We start from the raw sequence: 25855 nt of genomic DNA, 5'->3' as shown, positions 1-25855 counted from the left end.
CTAAGACACTTCTATACAGCTTAAAGTGACATTTAACTAAGTTAATTAGGTTAACTAGGCAGGATAGGTATTGTATAGCGATGGTTTGTTCTGTAGACTATCGAAAAAAAAAAATAGCTTAAAGGGGCTAATAATTTTGTCCTTAAAAGGGTGTTAAAAATTAAAAACTGCTTTTATTCTAGCCGAAATAAAACAAATAAGACTTTCTGCAGAAGAAAAAGTATTATCAGACATACTGTGAAAATTTCCTTGCTCTTTTAAACATCATTTGGGAAATATTTTAAAAAGAAAAAAAAAATTAAAGAAAGGCTAAAATTTCTGACTTTAGCTGTAACTAACTAACTAACTAAGTAACTATCATTTACTAATGAGATTTTATTGTAGTGTCTTACCTGTTGTACTTTCTCGTTCTTTGGCAACTTTATTTTGCCTATACATAATAAAGCAATACACTAAGTATTTTTGGGTTATTATACATGTTAAAGTAATCTTTTTTTGCAGTTTAGGCTAATATCATGATAATACCAATTATCATGATAATTAATCACAACCATACTTTTTGAGACCGGTAGAAGACTATTGTCTGAATCAAATTAAGAAGACAAAGTTATTTTATATAGAAAGCATATTAAATGCAAAATTTAATGTTTTCTAATAATGTTTTTGAAATTATTATTAAAAAGTTCAAAATTATGTTTTATTGTCAGTGTGACAGATATTATGTCTTTATGTATAAACTAAATGCCATACAAATTATTATACTTTAATATTATTTAAGTGATCATACAAATATGTATTTATTTTAAATACACAGTTGAAGTCAAAATTATTAGTTTTTTTCTTTTTTAAATATTTCTCAAATGATGTTGAACAGAGCTAAGAAATTTTCACAGTATGTCTGATAATACTTTTTCTTCTTTTTTTTCTTATTTGTTTTATTTCGGCTAGAATAAAAGCAGATGTAAAAAAACTAAAACATTTTAAGGTCAAAATTATTAGCCCCTTTAAACTATATATTTTTTTCAATAGTCTACAGGACAAACCATCATTATACAATAACTTGCCTATAATTACCCGAACCTGCCTAGTTAACCTAATTAACCAAGTTAAGTCTTCAAATGTCACTTTAAGCTGTATAGAAGTGTCTTGAAAAATATCTAGTCAAATATTATTTACTGTCATCATGGCAAAGATAAAATAAATCAGTTATTAGAAATGAGTTAATAAAACTATTAAGTTTAGAAATGTGTTTAAAACAAATCTTCTCTCCGTTAAACAGAAATTGGGGAAAAAAATAAACAGGGGGGCTAATAATTCTGACTTCAACTGTGTATATATATTTAATAATTCTCTTGTAAATTAACTCAACTGTATGTTTTTGGTTGCTGTCTGAACAGATGTGGTTCAAAGGCCCACGTTGACCGGCTAGAAGAAGTCAAAAAAGAAATCGAAACTTCTGGAACATATCAGTTAAAGGACACAGAGCTGATCTATGGGGCCAAGCATGCGTGGAGAAATGCAGCTCGCTGTGTGGGACGAATTCAGTGGTCCAAATTACAGGTATTGAGCCAGTTTTTTTTTATTTATTTTTTTTTTTTTGGAGTATTATAAAATTGCTTATTCTAGATCCTTAGATGGTTCCCAGATTTTTTTGATTATTAAAAAAATAAACACTATATTTAGTATTGAATTGAATTAGTTTTTATTTATGTTATTTGCTGGTTTTAGTTTATGACTGTTTTAGTTATGTTGACATTTTTGTCACTTTTAGTCATGTTTGCTTTTTATGTATGGCTCCTAAAACTATTGTTATAATATTTAAAAAAATAAATTAAGTATTGACTTGAATTGGTTTTTATTTTTGTATTTGCTGGTTTGATTTGATACCTTTTTTAGTTATGTTGATGTTTCCGTCATTTTTATCAATTTTAGATTTTTATGACTATATAGTTTGTATTCTTTTTTATTTATTAGTTTAATTAAGGCTAGTTTTAGTCGTCCTGCTGTGTTTTTGTCATTGTTTCAATGTCTATATGCTATTTATTTATTTTAGTTTTAGTAGTTACACTAAATAAACATTTTAAGCATTTCCATGCTAAAGTAGCTGAAATAAAATGAATTTATAGTAATTATTAATACATTAGAATTTTCAGTTGGCGTTTATTATATTTCAATTTTTTATTATTATACTTTTTACTTTTGTTTTAGGTAGCATTTTTAGTTGACTAGTTTTAACAGTTGTTTTTAATCAGTTTTATTAGCTTTTATTATTTTTAATATTCCTGTATAGTTTTTATTGATTTTATTTTACATTTAACTGTACTTTTATTCATTTTAGTGTAAAGTTAAGTACGCTTACTATGTGTCAAGTAACAAAAATAATTTTTAATTTTTTTTATTTAACCATAATAACCCTGCTCCAAATAAGGCGATATTAATATTAATTCAGCTTAAAGTACATTACAGTTACTGTGTGTCAAATAACAAAAATAATTTCATTTTATTTATATTTTAACCATAATAACCCTGCTCCAAATAAGCCAATATTAGTATCGATTCAGCTTAAAGTACATTTACTGTCTGTCAAATTACAAAAATAATTTCATTTTATTTATATTTTAACCATAATAACCCTGCTCCAAATAAGCCGATATTAATATCAATTCAGCTTAAAGTACATTTACCGTGTGTCAAATAACAAAAATAATTTATTTTTATTTATTTTTTTATTTAACCATAATAACCCTGCTCTAAATAAGTAGATATTAATATTAATTCAGCTTGAAGTACATTACATTTACTGTGTGTCAAATAACAAAAATAATTTCATTTTATTTATATTTTAACCATAATGACCCTGCTCCAAATAAGCTGATATTAATATCAATTCAGCTTAAAGTACATTTACTGTCTGTCAAATAACAAAATAATTTTTTATTTATTTATTTTTTTTATTTAACCATAATAACCCTTCTCTAAATAAGTAGATATTAATATTAATTCATCTTAAAGTACATTACATTTACTGTGTGTCAAATAACAAAAATTTTTATATTTTATTTTTTAACCATAATAACCCTGCTCCAAATATGCCAATATTAAAATCTATTCAGCTTAAAGTACATTTACTGAGTGTCAAGTAATAAAAATAATGTCAAGTAAAAAAAAATAATTAACTTTTAATTTAACTATAATAACCCTGCTCCAAATAAGCCGGTTTTGATATCAATTCAGCTTAAAGTTAAGTATGTTTACTGTGTGTCAAGTAACAAAAATTATTTATTTATTTATTTTAACCATAATAACCCTGCTCCAAATAAGGCGATATTAAAATCTATTCAGCTTAAAGTACATTTACTGCGTGTCAAGTAACAAAAATAATGTCAAGTAACAAAAATAATTAACTTTTAATTTAACTATAATAACCCTGCTCCAAATAAGCCGGTTTTGATATCAATTCAGCTTAAAGTTAAGTATGTTTACTGTGTGTCAAGTAACAAAAATTTTTTTTTTATTTATTTTAACCATAATAACCTTGCTCCAAATAAGCCGATATTAACGTCAATTCATGTTCAGCATTTTTCAAAAAGCAGTCCTCCATCAAACTATCCCCAACCCTCATCAAGAGTGTGATACCTATTGAAATGCAGTGATAATGAAAAAAAAAGTGTCCTGAAAAGTGAATTTCTCTCCACTAAGGTGTTTGACGCCCGCGACTGCACAACCGCTCATGGAATGTTTAATTACATCTGCAACCACATCAAATACGCCACCAACAAAGGAAACCTCAGGTTAGTGTGGCCAATTTTCACCAGCTCCTATCTTTTTTCTGCATCTCCTTTTCTCTTGCCTCCTTCCCTGTCAAAGTGTGTGTTCCCATTCTCTGTTTGTCACCTTATTGCACAGCCCTCAGTGCAGCACCTGCCACAGCATCGCCCAACACTGGCACCGCTGCCACGTTACGAAGCTAATCATACACGACACTTACTCTCTGTTCTGTTTAATTAGCGTCAGTCTAACAGAATGATTAGAGCCGGAGAGAAGTGAGCGAGGAAACGGGGGGAATTAAAAGTAGACGAAGAAGGAAACGCTTTTATACGGTCGCAAACCCCCCACGCTTGCTTCTTACATCATCGGGACCTGCCAGAATAAACGTCAGAGGTCTCCTACACATAAACAAATCAAGGCGCATTTCTCTGTTAGCAAGAAACGCTTCTGCAAACAGGCTGGTGACCCAAATTTCATCCAGAGTCGTATTTGGAGGGTGACACCGCTTGTTATTTAGATTACTTGGACTGACACTTTGTGCTCTTAGCATACTGTTGAAGTCAGTCAACAAGTAAAAGCACCTCAGCGCCGTTGGAGCGCTAATCTGACGTCAATGTGAGGTATTTTCAGCATTGAAAGCTCAATTCGGTTTGGTACACTGCAAAAAAATGCTTTTCTTATTTAGAATTTCTGTCTGGTTTCTAGTCCAAATATCTACAAATTCTTAAATCAAGAAGCATTTATTTAGCATAGACAAGCAAAACATATCGGACTCTTTTTTTTTAACGATCTAAGCTCAAAGTCTAAAGTGTATGGTGCAAAAGCATTAAGGGCATGTCTGAATCCACTTTAGCTATTTTAAGGATGGAAAAATATGCTTTGTGCCCTGACAGTCTAACAGGGTTGTGCTTATTCTCTTAATGAGTTATGGGTGCGTTTTGAGCATAACATGCATTAAACCAAACAGAGTCTCCTCTCTCATTCCCTTTAAGAGTCAGTTGCATCACCCCATGGTGCATTTGCTATTTTCATGTTGGACTTTGTAAGTGGAAAAACTGAACGCTTCACTAGCGAGAAAGCAGACCATCAGCAGCGCGAGGATAAAGAATGAGCCTCCTCCATTCAACCTCTTTAGCTTCTCTTTACTTTACTTTAACCCTTTACTCCATTACTTTCATAAAGTAAGGAAATGTTGTATGCACTCCACTGAAGACATCCATTAGTCTACATATTTAATTCTGTTTGATAATTAGAAAGATTTGTTTTAAAACTATTTCTAAATTCAGTTCTAATTTCCAGCAAACAAATAAATGAACAATAATAACGATGTGTGGTCAAAAAACTTAAGTTATATCCAAACACATGTCCTATTCTTATGCCCCATATGGTGATGCATTTGTCTCTAAAACCCGGCAGATGGACAAATCTAAACTTGTTTTTATTAAAGCAAATATAAATATGCATATCATAACTAATACTGCTAATAATAATAACATTATACAAATATAAATTGTCATGAATAAACTCAAAAAAGCCCCCCTGAGGTGAAGAAGACATGGAGACAGTGGTTTTTATATTTATAGAAAATAATAAATTTTGTCACATTTTAATCTTTAAAGTTTTTTCAGATGCAAAGATATTTGTGTATTGTTGTACATCATGTGTGTATTGAGCAATGTTTAAGTGTTTGGACCCACATAGGTGCATAACTAACGTGCTCTCCGCTGGACTTTAGAGCAGCTTTTAGTTGGTCAATGTCACGGACTATTTTAATTTCGCAAAATAGCAACGCGCCAACACTGCACCTTAACACACCTCCTTTATAGACCAGCACACCCATGAGTCCACAAAGTTGTTCAAAAGTATTTGCTATTTAAAAACATGACAACGTCACACAAAACGTGAAAATTACAGTTGCGCTCATCTGAAAATGGCAACAAATTACGCCATACACACCTTGCGCCTTATTTTGCCGAGAGTATGATAGGGCCTATTGTCTTGTTTTCAGAAATAATCAGTCAAAATGAAGAGAGTTTTTCCTTAAAACAAGCAAAATATTCTGCTGCTCAGATAAGTAAAATAATCTTATTTCAAAGCTACTATAAAACAAGATGATGTTGCTTACCCCATTAACTTATTATTTATAAAAACAGGACTATATATTTTTTGCTTCTTGATTTAAAGGGGACCTATCATGCAAAAACTCACTTTTATTAGGGGTGTAAACACAGTGGTGTTGCAACAGTGTGTAAATATAACCAGCCTCTAATGGTAAAAATGTATTCATTTTATCTTTTATAATCACACTTGGTAAAACTGCAGAAACACTTTGTTTGACATTCTCCCTTTGTGTCATCAGAGGTGGAAAGCCCCGCCCATTAGTGACGATCTTTCCCTTATTAGCGTAGAACGTTAGTCTTGTTTTTGAATCTGCCACTATGCTGATACAGAGTCATTTGTAGCTCCGCCTTCTTTTGAAAAGAGCACAATCTCATTTGAATTTAAAGCGACAGTCACTAAAACAGCATAATTAAGATCAAAGCCTTAAAAGGGCAGTTTCAAAGAGTTATCAAACATTATTTGTGTGGTATTTTAAGCTGAAACAGAGTGAGTCACATACACACTCTAGGGACATCATCTTGTAAAAAGAGGCATAATAGCTCCAATTTAAGAAAACTCTTAAGAAAAGCATTTTGTTGCAGTGAAAATGATAAACTACTATATAATTAGCAATATTAAGGTGATAGTGTTGTATAATTAATCAGCAAACAGCAGGGTAAGCATTACCCCACTAATACACATTCATTTTTGCAACGAGATGCCTTATTTTTTCTTGGCACAGATTCAGCAAGGTGCTGGAAACCTTGCTCATTATTCTGCATTATTCTGTCAAGAACAAGACTAAAGCTGAGAGCTGACCGTGCGTTTCCAATGACCAGTCGTTAGTTATGGAATAGTCCTCCCTTATTTGTGAGATCTGCATGTTCTGTGTATGATTGTAAATCTAAGCTACAGCCTCATCTTCTTATTCTTGGTTTTAACCATAGACTGTAAAAGATATAGACGTAGTATCCGTGACGTCATCCATAGGTTTCTGAAGAACGCAAAAGTAGCTACAAGTAGGCGTGGCCAACCGTCAACATTTTGTTTGCACATCATCGCACCGACCGAAGGATAACAAACAAGTGCAAAGAGGCGAAGCATGAGCGGAGTATAAATACTCATTGAAATGTCATTGAAATCACATTTTATCCCCATTCTGATGCTTGTTTTGAACTTCATCAGATCATTATTTGCATGCCTAAATCCATTTAGTTGGTGCGGTATGATTGGCTGATTTAAATGTTTGCATTAATGAGCAGCTGTGCCTAATAAAGCATCCAGTGAGTTTAATATTAAGGGTCGATTTCACAGAGTCTGTAAAACTGGCTTAATTAGATCAGTGTTTCCCAACCCTGTTCCTGAAGGCACACCAACACTACACACTTTCAACCTCTCTCTAATCAAACACACCTGAATCAACTCATCAAAACATTAGAAGAGACTCCAAAACCTGAAGTGAATGGGTCAGATAAGGGAGACATCCAACATATGTGCTGTTGTTGTGCATCTAGAAACACGGTTGAGAAACACTGAATTAGAGGACTGAAAGTGTCAATCCACAAATATAATTTTAGCATTCATCACAATGATCTCTGGTCTCTGATGTGCAGATCGGCTATTACCATCTTCCCCCAGAAGACAGACGGGAAGCATGACTTCCGGGTGTGGAACAGCCAGCTGATCCGCTATGCAGGCTACAAGCAGCCCGATGGATCAATTCTTGGAGATCCAGCTTCTGTAGAGCTTACAGAGGTGAGATTGATGTCATTTTGATTGTTGGGCTCACAGACTCAACAAAAGCAGCCCCCTGACATTGATTGACGCATGTTACTTGTTCGCACAAAATTGAAGTGTCAAAGTGATTCATAATAGAGTTTTTTGAGGTTCCATGGCTATTTCCTGGCAGCGTTGGGCTGATGTTAGTTATATAAAGCTTTTTAAAGGGCGAGTTCAGCCAAATATTCAAATTCTATCATCATGGACTCATCCTCAGGTGCTTCTAAAGCTGTGAAACCTTTTGAAGAGAAAAGAAGATATTTTGAAGAATGCTGGAAAACGGTAACCAGTGGCTGTTTCTTAATTACAAGAATGCAGAGAATTATGGTGGCCGGGAAGTGCAAAACACTTTTACAAAGCTCGAGAAAAAATGTACATGTTGGAAAACATTTTTACCTATCATAAGACACAATTACATAGGAAAAAACGATTGCACCAAGAAGGTGTCGCGGACGAAATTGGGGAGTCGCGGAAGAAAGTAAAGACCGGGGGGATGGGGGGCTGGTGGGGGTGAATTCATGTGATTTATTTAAAAACAAAACAAAATTATGTTTTTATGATTTTTTCTGTTTATTAATGTTATTTAATATTTTTTCCCAACATGTTAATTTGGTTTTAAACATTTTTGGATTGTGATTTATTTATTTTTGTTAGGTACTGACTAATCTAATGTATATATCAAGATTCAGGAAAGGACGAGAACTAATGCCGCGGTCACACTAGAGTTTGTGCCTGAAAATGTAAATTTTGTTGTATGGCGCTGCGAAATGGGGCAGGATTAAACAAGATGATTGGAGTGATTGGTCCATATTTAAAATTTTTGTCCAGAGAGGTCATGTTTTGATCTTTGATTGGTCTCACACAAACACGTGATGCATTTTCGCTGGTCATAGTTCACCAAGCTTGAACTTTCCAATGCAGCGAACTGCGAAACTTGTCGCACGAGCTTGCATTTCTGATCTGACGTATTTGCGTGCGTATGAATGGAAGTCGGGCAACGCAGTGGCGCTGTAGGTAGTGCTGTTGCCTCACAGCAAGAAGGTTGCTGGTTTAAGCCTCGACTGGGTCAGTTGGCGTTTCTGTGTGGAGTTTGCATGTTCTCCCTGCGTTCGTGTGGGTTTCCTCCGGGTGCTCCGGTTTCCCCCACAGTCCAAGGACATGCAGTACAGGTGAATTGGGTAGGCTAAATTGTCCGTAGTGTATGTGTGAATGAGTGTGAATGGAGGTTTCCTAAAGATGGGTTGCAGCTGAAAGGGCATCCACTGCGTAAAACATGTGCTGGATAAGTTGGCAGTTCATTCCGCTGTGGCGACCCCGGATTAATAAAGGGACTAAGCCGAAAGGAAAATGAATGAATGAATGAATGAAAGTCTATGGGGCGAAAAGTGCAGTGTAACGCCGCTTAAAATGGATATTCATGTAATAAAAAATTTAATCAAAAAGGAAACAAAAACAACCCAGAGGGGGAAAACACAACTAAAACAAACCTGACTGGGCTGGCAGGGAAGAGTAGGGCTGGACAGGACACGACTGGGTATGACACTGGAAGGAAAGACAACGAACTTTGCATGGGACAGCAGACAAGAGGGAGTTATACTAAAGTGGTATTGGTACTAAAGTGTTATTTTTAAATATGCTGCTCCATTAAAATAATCTATACAGTTTTTACTTTGGTAATGGGATGGATTACCCCCCAAAAAGAACATTTGCTGTCAATTTATTCACCATTAAATAAATATAATCAATTCATGGATAAACTTAAACCGTCATTCTTGGTCATTTATAAAATGCAAGTCAATGGCTGAATAAAAACCATAATAACGTTGCTCATGATGAGACTTTAAGTCTCATGAAGAGAAACAATTAGTCCGTGCAAGGAACTTACCATTATTTTTAACTAAATTACCTTTACTTTACAGCCGAATGGTCCTGACTGCTTTAAGTTGGATTTAAATGTCAATTCAATTCAATTCACCTTTACTGCCATCATGGCAAGGATAAAATAAATTAAGTTATAAGAAATTATTTATTAAAACTATTATGCTTAGAAATGTGTTAAAATATCTTCTTTTCATTTAAAAGAAATAGGGGGAAAATATACAGGGGGCTATTAAATACAAATGCATGATTGGTGAGTACAATTCATTCAATTATAGCGCTTATACAATGTAGATTGTGTCAAAGCAGCTTCACATAAAAGGTCACAGTAAATAGGAACAGTGTAGTTCAGTTTGTAATGTTTAAGTTCAGTTCAGTTCAGCTCAGTTCAGTGTGGTTTAATAATCACTACTGAGAGTCCAAACACTGAAGAGCAAATCCAACAATGCGCAGCTCTACAGATCCCGAACCATGCAAGCCAGTGGCGACAGCGGAGAGGGAAAAAAACTTCACTAATGGCGGAAGTGAAGAAAAAAAAAACCTTGAGAGAAACCAGGCTCAGTTTGTGCACGACCATTTTAATTTCTCCGCTGGCCAAACGTCTTGTGCAGAGCTGCAGTCTCAGTGGCGGAGGCTGGCCTCAGCGAAGACTCGTCTGTCTCTGGAGCGTCACAGGAATCAGTCTAATTCCTGTCTAATAAATGTAATCCAGTCTAATCAGTCTAATAAATGTCCCTTGAAGTGCTTTAAAATATGCATTTTTATTTAATGTTCGACATAATCTCAACCAAAATATGAAGAGACGGTGGGACATAGTGTAGCTCCTCTCCTTTTTTAAAAAAAAAACAACCAATAGCATTTTGCCTTATCACAGCTCTCCCAGTGAGAGTGGTTGAACTCAAGCGCATCAAATGAGAAGCGACTTGAAGAGGGCGGTGCATGTCAGATACTAAAGAGCTTTTGATTGGTCACATGATTTGATGAGAAACTGAAGTATGAGGTAAAGTGAATAAAACCATTGATCTATTTAGGCGAAAGTGACAAACTACAAGCCTTACATGTTTATATCAGCTTTATATCTTCTAAACTTTATTGATCTGCATTGCTTGTTTTTGCCTTTTAGATCTGTATGCAGCAAGGATGGAAAGCTCCAAAAGGCCGGTTTGATGTTTTGCCCCTTCTTCTCCAAGCCAATGGGAATGATCCAGAGCTTTTTGAGATCCCTGATGATCTTGTACTTGAGGTTCCCATCATACATCCAAAGTAAGAACGACCAAACATACTATATTATTTTATTTGGCGGTCAGTCTGTTTGATAAATGAGTATAAACACGATTGAATCAAGTCTTAACATACTTGGCACCTAAAATGTTCATCCACCCAAGAATATGATGATAGTGAGTATAATATGGCGAAGGGAAACCACATATCAGAGAGGCTGTAATGTGCAGAGCTTCATGATGCATAGCAACAGAGAACTCAAGCTGAGCCTCTTATGCAACTAAAATCAGGAACGTGGGCTAGTTTGGCATTAAACTTGCCCTTTTTCCAGATCTTGCCTGGGTTTGCTTGTTGAATGCTGTCAGTTTGACACTGATATGTCTCAGAGATGATTATATACTTGCGTCCTGAGGTACTCTCTGTTATGTAAGTTTATAATTGAATGAATTGTACTCAACAATCATGCATTTGTATTTAAAAAGTCTGAATTAATAGCCCCCTGTATATTTTTACCCTATTTCTTTTAAATAAAAAGAAAGATATTTGAACACATTTCTAAACATAATAGTTTTAACAACTCATTTCTAATTGATTTATTTTATTTTTGCCATGATGACAGTAAATATTATTTGACTAGATATTTTTCAAGACACTTCTATGCAGCTTAAAGTGACATTTAAAGGCTTAACTAGGTTAATTAGGCAAATTAGGGTAATTAGGCAAGTCATTGTATAACGATGGTTTGTTCTGTAGACTATCTAAAAAATATTGCTTAAGGGGGCTAATAATATTGACCTTAAAATGGTTAAAAAAAATTTTAAACTGCTTTTATTCTAGCCAAAATAAAACAAATAAGACTTTCTCCAGAAGAAAAACTATTATAGGAAATACTGTAAAAAATTCCATGCTCTGTTAAACATCATTTCAAAAGTTCACACTTAGATATTGCTTGACGCTATTAGCAGGTTTGGCGTTCTGCCCCGGGAGAGAACCCTGAGCTCAGAGATAATCGAGGCCAGGGCTCCCGCCTGGTCAGTAAGCATATAATGGGGTCCGAGATCAGGTAGGTCTCGAAAGCTCCCCCTGGTAAAAGGAGGAGAGTGGGTGGAAGGGGGGATTCTTCTAAAATAAAGATAAGGCAGTAGGCAAAATCTGTCTATTTATTGGCTTGGATCAGTCTGATTGGATTATTGCTGATTACAGGTGAGAGACTAGCTGCAATCAATCATATCACATGCTCCTCTCTAAATTAATTTATAAAACTTCACTTGGGAAATGTTTAAAAAAAAAAATTACAGGAGGGCTAATAATTTAAGATAATAATAAAGACTTCAAGTGTATATTTAAAACCCAGTTAGAAAAAAGGCAAGTAACTCACTGTATTATGTGACATTTTGAAGTGGAATATTTGAAATGGTGTTCCCCCACTGTTTAACGGAGAAGATCTTTTCAACACATTTCTAATATTTGACTATATATTTTTTAAGACACTTTTATACAGCTTAAAGTAACATTTAAAGGCTTAACTAGGTTAATTAGGTTAAGTAGGCATGTTAGGGTAATTAAGCAAGTTATTGCATAACAATGGTTTGTTCTGTAGACTATAGAAAAAAATAGCTTAAAGGGGCTAATAATATTGACCTTAAAATGGTTTATAAAAAATTAAAAACTGCTTTTATTCTAGCCAATATAAACCAAATAAGACTTTCTCCAGAAGAAAAAAATATTATCAGACATACTGTGAAAATTTCCGTGCTGTGTTAAACATCATTTTGGGAAATATTTAAAAATGAAAAAAAATTCAATGGGGGGGCTAATAATTCTGACTTCAACTATATATATGGGGAAAGTTACTCCTGAAAGTAATGCATTACAATGTTGAGTAACTCCAAAGATATTAGTTTCGTTACTTAGTTTTTATGATAAGCAATGCGTTAAGTTACTTTTCAGTTACTTTTCCATTACTTTTTTTATACCTGGCTGAGGCTTGATCTCTTTCGGAACTTTTTTAAAGGAGGAACTCCACACTCAACAACACACTGTATAACCTTCATTTACTTTTAAAACACACACACGCGCACACACACGCACGCACACACACACACACGCACGCACACACACAAAAAAAACATTTAGGATAATGTTATCTTCTGACAACGTCCTGACCCAGAGCTATGCATTCTGATTACACAGATTGTTGAAAGTTTAAAGAAATGTGTTTGCTATTTTTTTTTTTACTTTTTGTCTTACTAGTTACATAAAATATATTTTCTATTGAGACAACCCCCCTTTTCCTTTACTTCTATGCGTTCAAAATAATGAGAAAACTTTCATTGCAGAAATTTAAGACTCTGCCATCTTTGTTTCTGTCTGTTCCTGTGGATAGTGCATTCCTTCATTCAGTGCGGGATTCATTTTTTAATTCAGCATATTTTTAAAGCAAATTAATTAAACTAAAAAGTAACTTGCATTAGATTTTTTTTAAAAGTAACTCAAATATTATTACTTTTTTACGTAATGCGTTACTTGTTACTTAGAAAAGTAATATCATTACATTCATATACATATTTCACTTTATTATTTTGTTTTTCAATATTTTTTTACAGTGTGTACAAACCAGTCAGAATATAGTCAAATATAACCTTTCCTATCATGATCAATTATTATTGGTTAGAGTAGAGTAATAAGCACATCATGATTTTGCAAAGTAGGATGTGATCCTAATCCATATATGTTGATCCTGGAACATAATTTTTGTTCAGAAATATAATCCATACCCATTCCCTACCCCGAAACCCAACCATAACGGTAAATTATTCCCAAAATCAGAGGTAAAAATAGTTGGATAACAATCATGTAAAAGTCCACAAACCTAACCGTAAGTCTAAACTGTATCCCTTAATTCTGATTGGCTGATTGGAATGTTGTTTCAGGATCAGCATAGATGTTAATCCAGGAACATGTCCTACGTGCTGAAATCAGGTTGGCGAGAGTAATGATGTTACTTATCAAAACTTTATTTAATTTTAGAACCAAGTGACATTTTTACATAACACGATAAAACCCTCACATAACCACTCTTATTTGCACACACATCACCCACTTGAAAAAATAAACAGCCAGACTTTCTAGCTCAAACGAGAATGACCATGATGCAGCTTCTATACAGGAAAATCAAGAAAAGTAATGCATATTGCGCACCACTCGGCGAGGATTTCTAAAATAAACCTTGAATTGGTTGCTGAAGGTGGGCTAAAACATTACTGTGATTTCAAACGTGTTGGAAATATGTAAACAATTTTGACAGTACGAAGTCAAATTGCAGATAAATCAAACATTCCTTGAAGGCACTGGTAGAAATAAAACCATTAAAAGCGCTACAGAAAAAAAATAGTTTTCAGCACTCAAATTTTTCCAGCACTGATATGATGTCCATCATAGGCAGTTTGTCAGCGCTGAAAGATTTGACCGTCCAAACAAACATATCTGAATGGACGAAATACATGTACATATTGTTTCTTTTGTTAACAAATGCTGGTATAATTCTGTGGCTATAATGGATGCAGTCACCACAATATTTTGTGCGATAATTATGCGAATACTTATGCATAGATCAGCCAATTCCACCGGAGTACATGTGTTTTCAGTATTCATAAAAGACAGGTGAAATTGGCCTCTTAGCGCAGCTCTCGAGATGCCTGCAGGTGCCAGTTTAGAGATAATGACAGTGTTGGCGATGCTTACTATGTGCGCATTTACTTGCAGAGAAATTATGATAAAAAGTGTAAACAGAAAACTCTTCAAGCCTAATGGTGTACATCTGGATATGCCAAGATATTCTACTGACTGCATAATGTTATGCAAATAAACCTCAAATCATGTTTGAGCGTGTAGCATGCCTCTCTACACTGGTTTTAAAGGGTTAGTTCATTCGAAATTGAAAATTAGCTCACGATTTAAAGGCTGTTCACACTATAAGTATAAAGATAACTATAAAGACATTGTTCTAAAAATCTTTCTCAATATAAAACAACAACAGAGTTCATACTACAACTATAACAATAAAGTTGTAGAGAAGCGATATTCAGAATATTTTTTCCAACTAATAAACACTGGCAGCCAGTCAGAATCCATTGAAATATAAAGGGCTCATGCAATTTATAGGTACAGACAATATTGTGGAGAAGCTCTGCTTGATTTTAAGCCCTCTTTTTAATAATAGCTTTTTTTAATTGCAAAGCCAAGACACCATATATACTCACTAGCCACTTTATTAGGTACATCGTCCAGCTGCTCGTCAACGCAAATTTCTAATCAGCCAATCACATGGCAGCAACTCAGTGCATTTAGGCAAGTAGACATGGTCGAGACGATCTGCTGCAGTTCAAACCAAGCATCAGAATGGGGAAGAAAGGTGATTTAAGTGACTTTGAACGTGACATGGTTGTTGGTACCAGACGGGCTGGTCTGAGCATTTTAGAAACTGCTGATCTACTGAGATTTTCACTCACAACCATCTTTAGGGTTTACAGAGAATGGTCTGAAAAAGAGAAAATATACATTGAGCGGCAGTTCTGTGGGCACAAATGCCGTGTTGTCCAGAGATCAGAGGTGAATGGCCAGACTGGTTTCAGCTGATAGAAAGGCAGTAGTAACTCAAATAATCACTTGTTACAACCGAGGAATTCAGAAGAGCGTCTCTAACCTTGAGGTGGATGGGCTACAGCAGCAATAGACCACACCGGGTGCCACTCCTGTCAGCTAAGAACAGGTAACTGAGGATACAATTTGCACAGGCTCACCAAAATTGGACAATAGAAGATTGGAGAAACGTTGCCTGGTCTGATGGGTCTCGATTTCTGCTGTGACATTTGGATGGTAGAGTAAGAATTTGGCATCAACAAAATGAAAGCATGGATCCATCCTGCCTTGTATCAGCAATTTAGGCTGGCGGTGGTGGTGTAATGGTGTGGGGGATATTTTCTTGGCACACTTTGGGCCTATTGGTACCAATTAAGCATTGTGTCAACACCACAGCCTACCTGAGTATTGTTGCTGACCATGTCCATCGCTAATTGACCACAGTGTACTCATCTTCTGATGGCTACTTCCAGCAGGATAACGCGCCATGTCACTGTACTCAAATGGCCTCCACAGTCACCATATCTCAATCCAAAAGAGCACCTTTGGGATGTGGTGGAACGGGACATTCGCATCATGGATGTGCAGCCGACAAATCTGCAGCAACTGCGTGATGCTGTCATGTCAATATGGAGCAAAATCTCTGAGGAATATTTCCAGTACCTTGTTGAATCTATGCAAAAGGGGGTCCAACCCGGTACTAGTAAGGTGTACCTAATAAAGTGGCCAGTGAATGTGCAGAAGTTGCTAAATCATATAAAAAGTACTTGGTGATTAAGAAAAGGTGAGATATTTTGACTAACTGACTTTAATAGCCTCTACTCTGCTTGATTTTTGGCAGTTTTTTAGTACTCTAAATGTAGTTTTTGGTCCGACCAATTATACAGGCTAAAATATGACAATAGTTGATCATTTTCAGCAGCAGTAATTGGCAAAATATGCAAGATTTGTTCGGTTCAGTGGCATTGTATATGTTCTGCTCTCCATCATGGCCGACTGATGTACAGTAGGATGGCTTGAGGGTCTTATGGGCTAAATTTTGTTTTTGGATGAACTAACCCTGCCTGTGTTTGTCTAGGTTTGAATGGTTTAAGGAGCTGAATCTAAAGTGGTACGGCCTTCCTGCTGTCTCAAACATGCTTTTAGAGATCGGAGGACTGGAGTTCACCGCATGTCCCTTCAGCGGCTGGTACATGGGAACAGAAATTGGTGTGAGAGACTTCTGCGACAGCTCTCGATACAATATACTCGAGGTACCAAATTAATCTTTATTTCTGTAGCGCTTTTTACAATGTAGATTGTGTCAAAGCAGCTTAGCATAGATGAAGAATAAAAGAGTAAGTAATATTTTAACATATTTCACATTGTCGAACATTGTAGCAATTAATGCAAATGAGAGTAATGTACAGTAGAATGCTGTTGCAGTTCTAGTAAATTAAAACTGCTTGGTTCAGCATAATTGTCACTGTTGAAGTTGTTTATTTCAAATCAGTGTAATGCTAATGATAAACTACAACAGATAAACTACAAATCATCACTTTTCCACTGAGAGCCTTTCAAAAAGTCAGACAGTTTGAGCCTGCACTGCATTACATTTCATTATCTCCATGCATATGCATTAGACATTGTAACAGAACAGCAAATTAAGAATGACAAGTTTGTGTTTGATGATTCGTTAAAATGCATTAAGCTGATTATACGGTATATTACGCATTGTTTGTCTTTTTTTAATTGCTCTATTTAATTCCTGCATATTTTAATTCACAAGCATGCTGTTTTCAATCATGTTTTTACAATCGTTTAATATTAAAATAAATCTATGAAATAAATTCTTTGGAAATGACTTCTGAAAGGCACTCAGAGAGTAAAATCCTAAAGCCCTCATGATATGCTCGCATTAATTCACATTATACTCTAACACTTTGTTGTTGTTTTTAGTGATTAAAAGAAGTTTAGTGTTAGAAAACATACTCGCAATGCCCACGATGCTGAAAGTGGCATTTAGATTTAAATATGCCCTGTATTTTTCCCCAATAAAAAAACAAGAAAAACAACAAAATTAATAAAGTGATATTGACCTCATCATTTATTCTCCCTCATGTGGTTTAAAATCTTGATGTGTTTCTTTCTTCTGTTGAACACAACAGATGATATTTTGAAGAATGCTGGTTTTGGGGTCGCATCGACTTCCACATTAGTAAAAAAATACTTTGGAAGTCAGCATTTTTTAAAATACACTACCTGACGAAAGTCTTGTTGCCTATCCAAGTATTAGGAACAACAAATAATAACTTGACTTCTAGTTGATCATTTGGTATCAGAGGTGGCTTATATGACAGGCAAAGCCTCTAGATTACACTTATTTTACCAAAATAAAATATGATCATGCCTTGACTATTAATTATTTAAGACAGTAAGGTCTGACTTTGCTTAGACAAAACTTGTCACTTAACAAAAATAATGTACAGTATAGAATATAAAGTCATGGTGCAGTGGAAACAGAATGAATATTGTGTATGACTCCCATGAGCTTGGAGGACTGCATCCATACATCTCTGCAATGATTCAAATAACTTATTAATAAAGTCATCTGGAATGGCAAAGAAAGCGTTATTGAAGGACTCCCAGAGTTCATCAAGATTATCTGGATTCATCTTCAATGCCTCCTCATCCTACATCTTATCCCAGATATGCTCAATAATGTTCATCTCTGGTAATTGGGCTGGCCAATCCTGGAGCACCTTGACTTTCTTTGCTTTCAGGAACTTTGATGTGGAGCCTGAAGTATGAGAAGGAGCGCTGTCCTGCTGAAGAATTTACCCTCTCCTGTGGTTTGTAATGTAATGGGCAGCTCAAATGTCTTGATACCTCCGGTTGTTGATGTTGCCATCCACTCTGTAGATCTTTCGCATGCACCCATACTGAAAGCAACCCCAAACCATGATTTTTCCTTCACCAAACTTGATTGATTTCTGTGAGAATCTTGTGTCCATGCGGGTTCCATCAGGTCTTCTGCAGTATTCGTGATAATTGGGATGCGGTTCAGCAAATGATTCCTTGGAAAAATCTACCTTCTGCCACTTTTTTTTCAAATGATCAACTAGAAGTCGAGTTATTATCTGTTGCTCTTAAAACTGGATTCAACAACAAGACTTTTGTTACGTAGCGTATCTTCTTTTGTGTTCAACAGAACACTCAAACACATTTTGAGCAAGTAAAGAGCAAGTACTGCTATTGAGGCAGAATTGTCATATTTGGGTGGACTGTCTCTTTAAGAAAGCATTTGATCATTGTGATGTGGACGTTTGCAGAATCTCTTTATTTATGCACTGCAGTTTTGTCACAGTTGTTTATATAGCACTTTATACGGTAGCTTGCTTTATTTGTCTGCAAAACAAATTTAAAAACATTTAAGAATCTCCTTTAAAATCTTTAACATGAGAAACCCATTTAAACCAAATTTTTAAGTGGCGATATATTTTTAGAAGGTCTTGCTGGTCACTTCAGAACTTCTAGAACTTTAGATTGGCAGTTCTATTAACCTCAGTTCAGATCCACAGAGAATACAGTATGAAAAGTCTCTCTCTACAGTATGATTAATTCCGTGATTTCAGGAAGTAGCTACAATGATGGGTCTGGATACGAGGAAGACTTCGTCCCTGTGGAAGGACCAAGCTCTGGTGGAGATCAACATCGCAGTGCTTTATAGCTACCAGGTAGGATAAAAGCACATGTATTAATCCTAAACCACATTTGGACAGTGTGACTGCCTCATTAGTTTTTGAATTGTTATTATTGTTTAAAAAACTGACTTTTACGAGTTTATGATGTTTAAAAGGGATGCTGTAACATTTAGGTGAGACAAATGTAATGTGTGCAACTTATCAAGGATGAGGCAGGAATCGATTCTGAATTTAAGCTTTTTACTCAATGGTTTAAGCAAAAGATGTAACAATAATAATGGAAAAAAAGAAATAAACATTTACAATATACTCTTTAAATGAAAACAATGAGTGTAAGCCAAATCAAAGAAATTAACAAAACAAAACAATCCTCAAGTCTAACGTCTAAACTAGGCGATAATCATAATAAAAATGAAACCGATATCTTCAGTGCACATGACACCCAATCTAAACTAATTAAACTACAAAACTCAAAATTACACAGGTGGCAGAACACTCAAGCTAATATAACAAAAACAAGCTAAACTAAAACAAACCTTACAAGAATATCATAAGGCGCAGTTTAGAATCACACAACAACCATCAAAGCTCGAACCACCACAGTAAAACTGAGATAATAAATCACCAAATAAGCATGCCCAAAACACAAAAGCGTGGAGTACAAAGGTACGCCAAGGAAGAGCACACACCACACACTGATCTGTCAGATCTTTAAATCCTCGCGGCTTATCCAGGGATTGGTGGAACTGGCACTGTGATACCAATGATGGACAGTTAACTGAACCAATAAGAAACCAAAGAGTGGAGAGAGGAGGGTGAGGGAAATAAAAACACAAAACATGGAACATTACACAGACAACAAATAAAAGTAATTATAGGAGAAATGAGCAGAACACAATAGCATCACGAGCATGCTCTGAATATAACTTGATGATAGTTCTAATGAGCAGGTATTGCGGTTGAAACAATTATTTTCAGATGAGTGATGAATAGCCAAGCAACATTAAATGATTTTAATGTCAACAAACATATTATATAGAGTAACTTGGGTCAGAATAATTGTATTTTTAGTCAGACATACAATTGAAGCCAAAATTATTAGCCTGTGAGTTTTTTATTTTCTCTTTTTCAATTATTTCCCAAATTATGTTTAACAGAGTAAGGAATTTTTCACAGTATTTCCTATAATATTTTTATCAGTCCCAATTTATATTAAGTGGCCTTAACTATTATGTACTTGCACTGAACTTAATCAGTTGTTACAATGTACTTATTGTGTAAATACATGTTTTTACACTGTACTTAAGATTGATTTTATACCTGCATGTAATTACAGCTGTAATTCATTTCTATAGCTACATTTAAAATTTTTACAATTACATTTAAAAATACTGTTACACCTTAACCCATCACTAAAACTACCCATACTACCAAACCTGTCCCTAATGTGATGGATACGCTAAATTGTAAATAAAGTCACAATGTCAATAAATGCCCCTAAAAATAGAATCCGCTCTCTTTATATGAAATAATAATGTCTTTTTCTTTAGATTTTGTTGTCAAACACGACCCTGACATGTTTTTGACAGTCTTTTTAAGCTTCACCCACATGTAATCTTACACTCTGTCTTATTTTCAGTCACGTTTGTTTATTTATGCCAGTATTTAATTTTTTTCCCACTATATCTCCTTACACCGCTTCTCCAAGAGTCTGAAAGCAAATTTTATGCAGCATTCATAAAGACTCGTGCATGCAGACAAAACATAAAGCGGCTTTCACAAATCAAAGCCAGAATCCTTTCTGTTCTATTTATTACAGCTAAGCACCTAGAACGTTTAACTGAAAGCTTATGTTACCGAAGAAAGCATGTTTATTGATATTTATTGCACACCCCCTGCAGTTTGTTTACCCACAAGACCTTATTTCAAACTAAAAGGCTTTTATGCGACGCTTTCAACACTGATAAACTAATTAGATGTTAGTAAGTAGCTGCGCTCCGTTTCTTATCTTTCATAATTGCGGATGGAGTCAAAACAATGACAGATAACGATTAAATCGACTTGGAAATCTAGACGTGATGCAGTACAAGCCAATCTGGGGGTTTAATTGCAGGCTGTATTAGACTTGCCAACGTGCATCTGAAAATAACAGTATCCATGGATGCGCCAATTTATGATCATTGTTGTTGTTAGTGCGTCGGACAAATATGCTAGATTTGTGGCAGATAAAAAAAAGCTATTCACATTTTTGCACCTTTAATTGATGTTTTATTGCATTTAAAGGAGACCTATTATGCAAAAAAATCACTTTTATAGGGAGTTTTAACACAGTTATGTGGCAATTCGAGATCTGGGTGCATCACCGTGCACCGTGCTTTCCATACACAATTTAATATTTTATTTAGCAACACAATAATTCTTGTATTAAAATGTATAATTTATGAATATAATTATATTTATGTATTATTTGTAATACAATTTTGTCCTTTAATACAAGCAGTCAGATATATAAACTGTACCTTTATTTTTACCTGCTTAAAGAAAACACTCTTTTTGAATGTATCAAACAAAAGTACATGCACAGAGCAACATGAGCATTTATAGCAAATAAACAAATGTAAATATTATCCTGCTTGCTTTTTGAGCATTATTGAGCGAGTTCTTAAACGGCTGTGATTGGTCACGTGCTCAACAGAAAAGGCTGCGATTGGCTCTAACGGTGCCGTGACATGGACACTGATGTTAAACGGTCGTGGCGATCACAGCTGATCCATTTTAGACGGCAATGTGGTGAAGAAAACTTCCTCTGCAGACACGCTCGTGTTTGGATCCATAAGTAACATTGTTTTTGTAACAGCCGAGAGAGGAGATAAAATGTTACCTCATGAACACGCCAGCAGGTCAAAGGGGCCACAGAGAGTGAGAGAGAGTGTACAGTTTTAATTTTTTCCTAGCTGGGTTCTGATGTACTTCCCTGTGAGTGAAAGACTGTCCAGCAAACTCACAAGCAGTGAATATCATCAGAAGGGGAAAGCCCCACCCAATAGTGATGATCTCACTGAGGCACAGGCATTTGTAGCTCCGCCCTCTGGCCCTCATTTGAATTTAAAGCGATACTCTCAAAAACAGCACAATTTGGATAAAAGCCTAAAAGGGGTAGTTTTAAAGAGTTATGAAAAAAAAAGAAATTGATTGGTATTTTGAGCTGAAACTTCACACACACCGAGACTAATTTTACCTCCTGTGAAAAGGGGAATAATAGGTCACCTTTAATACTTAATTTTTCTGTTAGAGAAAGCATAATTAAATATACTTATCCGAATCAATACTTGAGGTTTAATTACTTGATTTAAAAAATCAGTTTTTAGCGTAGCCTGTCAAAATAGTTTTTGCTTGAACCAATTGCAAAATCTTAAAATCTTCTGACTTTGTCTTGCATTGTTTCTCCAGTGCATACATCTAAATATTCTGAAATCAAGGTAGATTTACTGCAAGTGTACATTTAACAATAAAATATTGGCAGCAAGTCTTTAATTTTTTAATATTTTATCCGCATTTGACTATAAAATATCTGATTACAGTAAATAACTGTATTTTGAGTTTTTTTTTTTTACAGTGAATTACCTGATGTGTATATTTGTATTGATTAGAGCAGGCGTATCCAAACTCAGCCAGCGTTTTGGAGAGTTTAGCTCCAACTCTAATCAAACACACCAGAACAGCTAATCAAGCTCTTACAAGATATACTAGAAACTTCAGGCAGGTGTGTTGAGGCAAGTTGAAGCTAAACTCAGCAGGACACCGGCCTTCCAAGACCGAGTTTGGACACCCCTTGATTAGAGGAAGTATGTGAAATGAAATATCTACAATAAAATGAAGCACATTTTTGTCATTAAGTCAGAAAAAAAATCTTGATTTCACTTTGACTTTGATTTCTAAAAGATCCTTGCATTGTTTTAAGCATAAAGTCAGAAATAAAATCTTGATTTCACTTTGACTTTGATTTCAAGTCAAAGTGAACAACATTGAATTTCTTATTTCATTTAGCTGGAAAGAATTTGATACTTGCACTGGAAAACAAGACAAAAATGTCAAAACCTTAACAGAAGATTGACAACTTGCTTCATCAGAAATGTAACAGTAGTTTTGGATTACAGCGCTGTTTGTTTTTCCAGCCAGGATGTAAGTAGTTCCTATATTACTCATTTTCCTTTTGCAGATGTCAAAGGTTACCATAGTAGACCATCACTCTGCCACTGAGTCCTTCATGAAGCACATGGAGAATGAGTACCGAGTGAGAGGAGGCTGTCCGGGTGACTGGGTTTGGATAGTGCCACCCATGTCTGGCAGCATCACACCTGTTTTCCATCAGGAAATGCTCAACTATCGCCTCACACCATCTTTTGAGTACCAGGTAAGGATTTTGTCTAGTTCAGAATAAAGTAGTAACTTGTTTTAATTATGAGGGAAATTTTACTAGCATTTGTTGTGTCTTATTTATCATACAAGTTTCCAAGTCATTTAAGGCTTTCATCTTAACTGGCAAATAGCTTAAACTTTGTGTCAACCAGAACAAGTATTAGAATTTTTAACCCATTCTTAAAACACATGGATTTAATTAGGTAAAGTGGAAAAGCTATATGAATATGTGAATAAACAGCGGGGGAAATCATTATAATATTAATTAAGAACTCTCAGTAGTTCTTCAACAACCCTCTGCACTTCGTCAGTGTACATTAATATTAGCTGCTTTAGTCCAACATCTACATTAGCAGGATGATGAAGATGAAACCAGGGTGGACATTTCAGCAAGATGATGATCCAAAACACAGCCGAGGAAACTCTCAAATGCTTTCAGTGAAAGAAAATCAAGCAGTAGAATGGCCCAGCCAATTACCTGACTTGAATCCAATAGAAAATACAAAATATAGATCAGATTTGATAGACGAGACCCACAGAACCATCAAGATTTTTACGCTCTGTTGAAGTCTGAAAAACTCACACTCGAGCAATTCATACAACTTTAAGCTACCATCACCAAAAAAGCCTTTTATATAAAGTATTAAATACGTTACAGTAGTTAAGTACTCTCTCCTTTTCAATTTTTTTCAGATTTTTTGTTGTTTTGTTAGATTTTTGTGTTGTATTGTTTCGGGTTTTTACCAAAATCTGGTTCAATTCCATGTCAACAGCTCCTTTAGAAATATTATTCTCAGGAAAAAATCGTAATCATTTTCCCCACTGTATATATAAACTACTGACTCAAACACACAACCAAACATTTACTAAAAGTGTAATAAATATAATAATTTAATGTAAAAAAAAATTTAAGCAGTTTCCTTCGGATTTGTGTTTACCAATTAAAATATTTAAGACAAAATTTGCACAAAAACAAATTTTGCACAAACATTTTTTTTCTTCTGGAGAAAGTCTGATTTGTTTTATTTTGGCTAGAATAAAAGCAGTTTTTTAATTTTTTAAAAGCCATTTTGAATTGAATTTGATTTGAAAAAATCTCTCCATTAAACAGAAATTGGGTAAAAAATAAACAGGGGGGCTAATAATTCAGGGGGCTAATATTATGAAAAATAAAATCAACCAAATGAAATATGTTTGTGCTTAAGAAAGAACCTATTATTCTAAGTTTAAGAATAAAGCCAATTAATTCTGGTAAATTTGTCGATAAATTATTATTCTAGTTAATTTAGCTTCTTAAGTTAATATATCTTGAGTTTTGAATGTTTAGATATTTGTACTGCTAAAGCAAACAAGCAAAAAAGCACAGTAAGAAAATACATTTGATAGTTTTATACATACTACAGGCATTTCAAGAGTTCACACTTAGCTGATGATTGATAATAAAGCTTGTTTGGCATGCTGTCCAGAGAGAGATCCCTGAGCTTTAAGATCCTCGAGCCCTGGGCTTCCTCTCGTTAGCAGGGCGAGAGGGGTGTTTGAGCTCAAGTAGATCTCGACGAACTCCCCTGACTTATTTCTGGCTAATGACAGATATAGGAATGGCTAAGGAGAAATGTACGCATGCAAAGAGCTTGACTATGATGCCAATTTGGTATGTTCAGTTTACTTACAGTAGGTTGCATGTTTTTCGGACTGTATGAGGAAACCAGGGAACCCAGGGAGAACCCACGGGAACACTGGGAGAACAAACTCCACACAGAAATGTTGACTGGTTTAATAGAGACTTTAACCAGAGACATGCTTGCTGTGAGGCGCTGTGTCACCCATCTGGAAAGGAGGGGGAGTAGGGGTGGGTGGGATTCTTCAAGACGAAGATACTGAGATAAGAAAACTCTGGTTATTTATAGTGAGTTAAGTATCATCTGATTGGTGAATCAATCGTAAGCTAATGCGGGACCAGCTGTGAACAATCATAAGCATGTGATCCTCTCAAAATTGGTTTATAAATAAACTTAACTTAATTCAAACCCAACTTGTTTCAGATCTCCGATGTTTTCTAATTTAACACAGCACCCTCTTACAATCATTTGATATCAATTAGCCTGTATATTTAACAATAGAAATGAGCTCGACTTTTTTCTCTCTCCAGCCTGACCCGTGGAATACTCATGTATGGAAAGGAGTGAATGGGACGCCAACAAAGAAAAGAGCGATTGGATTCAAGAAACTTGCCAAGTGAGTGGGTGAAGCGGGTTGTTTTAACAAAAACTGTTCAGTGATGTTTAACCTGTACAGTTTTTCTGAAGGCCAGCTGTCTGCAGCGCTCAGATCCTTTCCAGCCCATTATTGTATTTATAACCCATATC

The 25855-nt window shown here is 35.1% G+C and overlaps 1 protein-coding gene across 2 annotated transcripts in view; it reads left to right on the top strand.

Moving 5' to 3' along the window:
- nos1 (nitric oxide synthase 1 (neuronal)) overlaps positions 1-25855 on the top strand; it is a 141801-nt gene that overhangs the window by 54710 nt on the left and 61236 nt on the right. For both annotated transcript variants that reach the window (XM_056457385.1, XM_056457386.1), the window contains exons 6-13: positions 1398-1560; positions 3700-3791; positions 7482-7623; positions 10649-10788; positions 16466-16640; positions 19002-19103; positions 23290-23484; positions 25639-25724. In XM_056457385.1, coding sequence (XP_056313360.1) covers positions 1398-1560; positions 3700-3791; positions 7482-7623; positions 10649-10788; positions 16466-16640; positions 19002-19103; positions 23290-23484; positions 25639-25724 — 1095 coding nt within the window. The remainder of the gene's footprint in view (positions 1-1397; positions 1561-3699; positions 3792-7481; positions 7624-10648; positions 10789-16465; positions 16641-19001; positions 19104-23289; positions 23485-25638; positions 25725-25855) is intronic.

The sequence above is a fragment of the Danio aesculapii genome, chromosome 5, assembly GCF_903798145.1.
Source record: "Danio aesculapii chromosome 5, fDanAes4.1, whole genome shotgun sequence".
Taxonomy (NCBI): Eukaryota; Metazoa; Chordata; class Actinopteri; order Cypriniformes; family Danionidae; genus Danio; species Danio aesculapii.
This window is presented reverse-complemented; position numbering and strand designations above follow the sequence as displayed.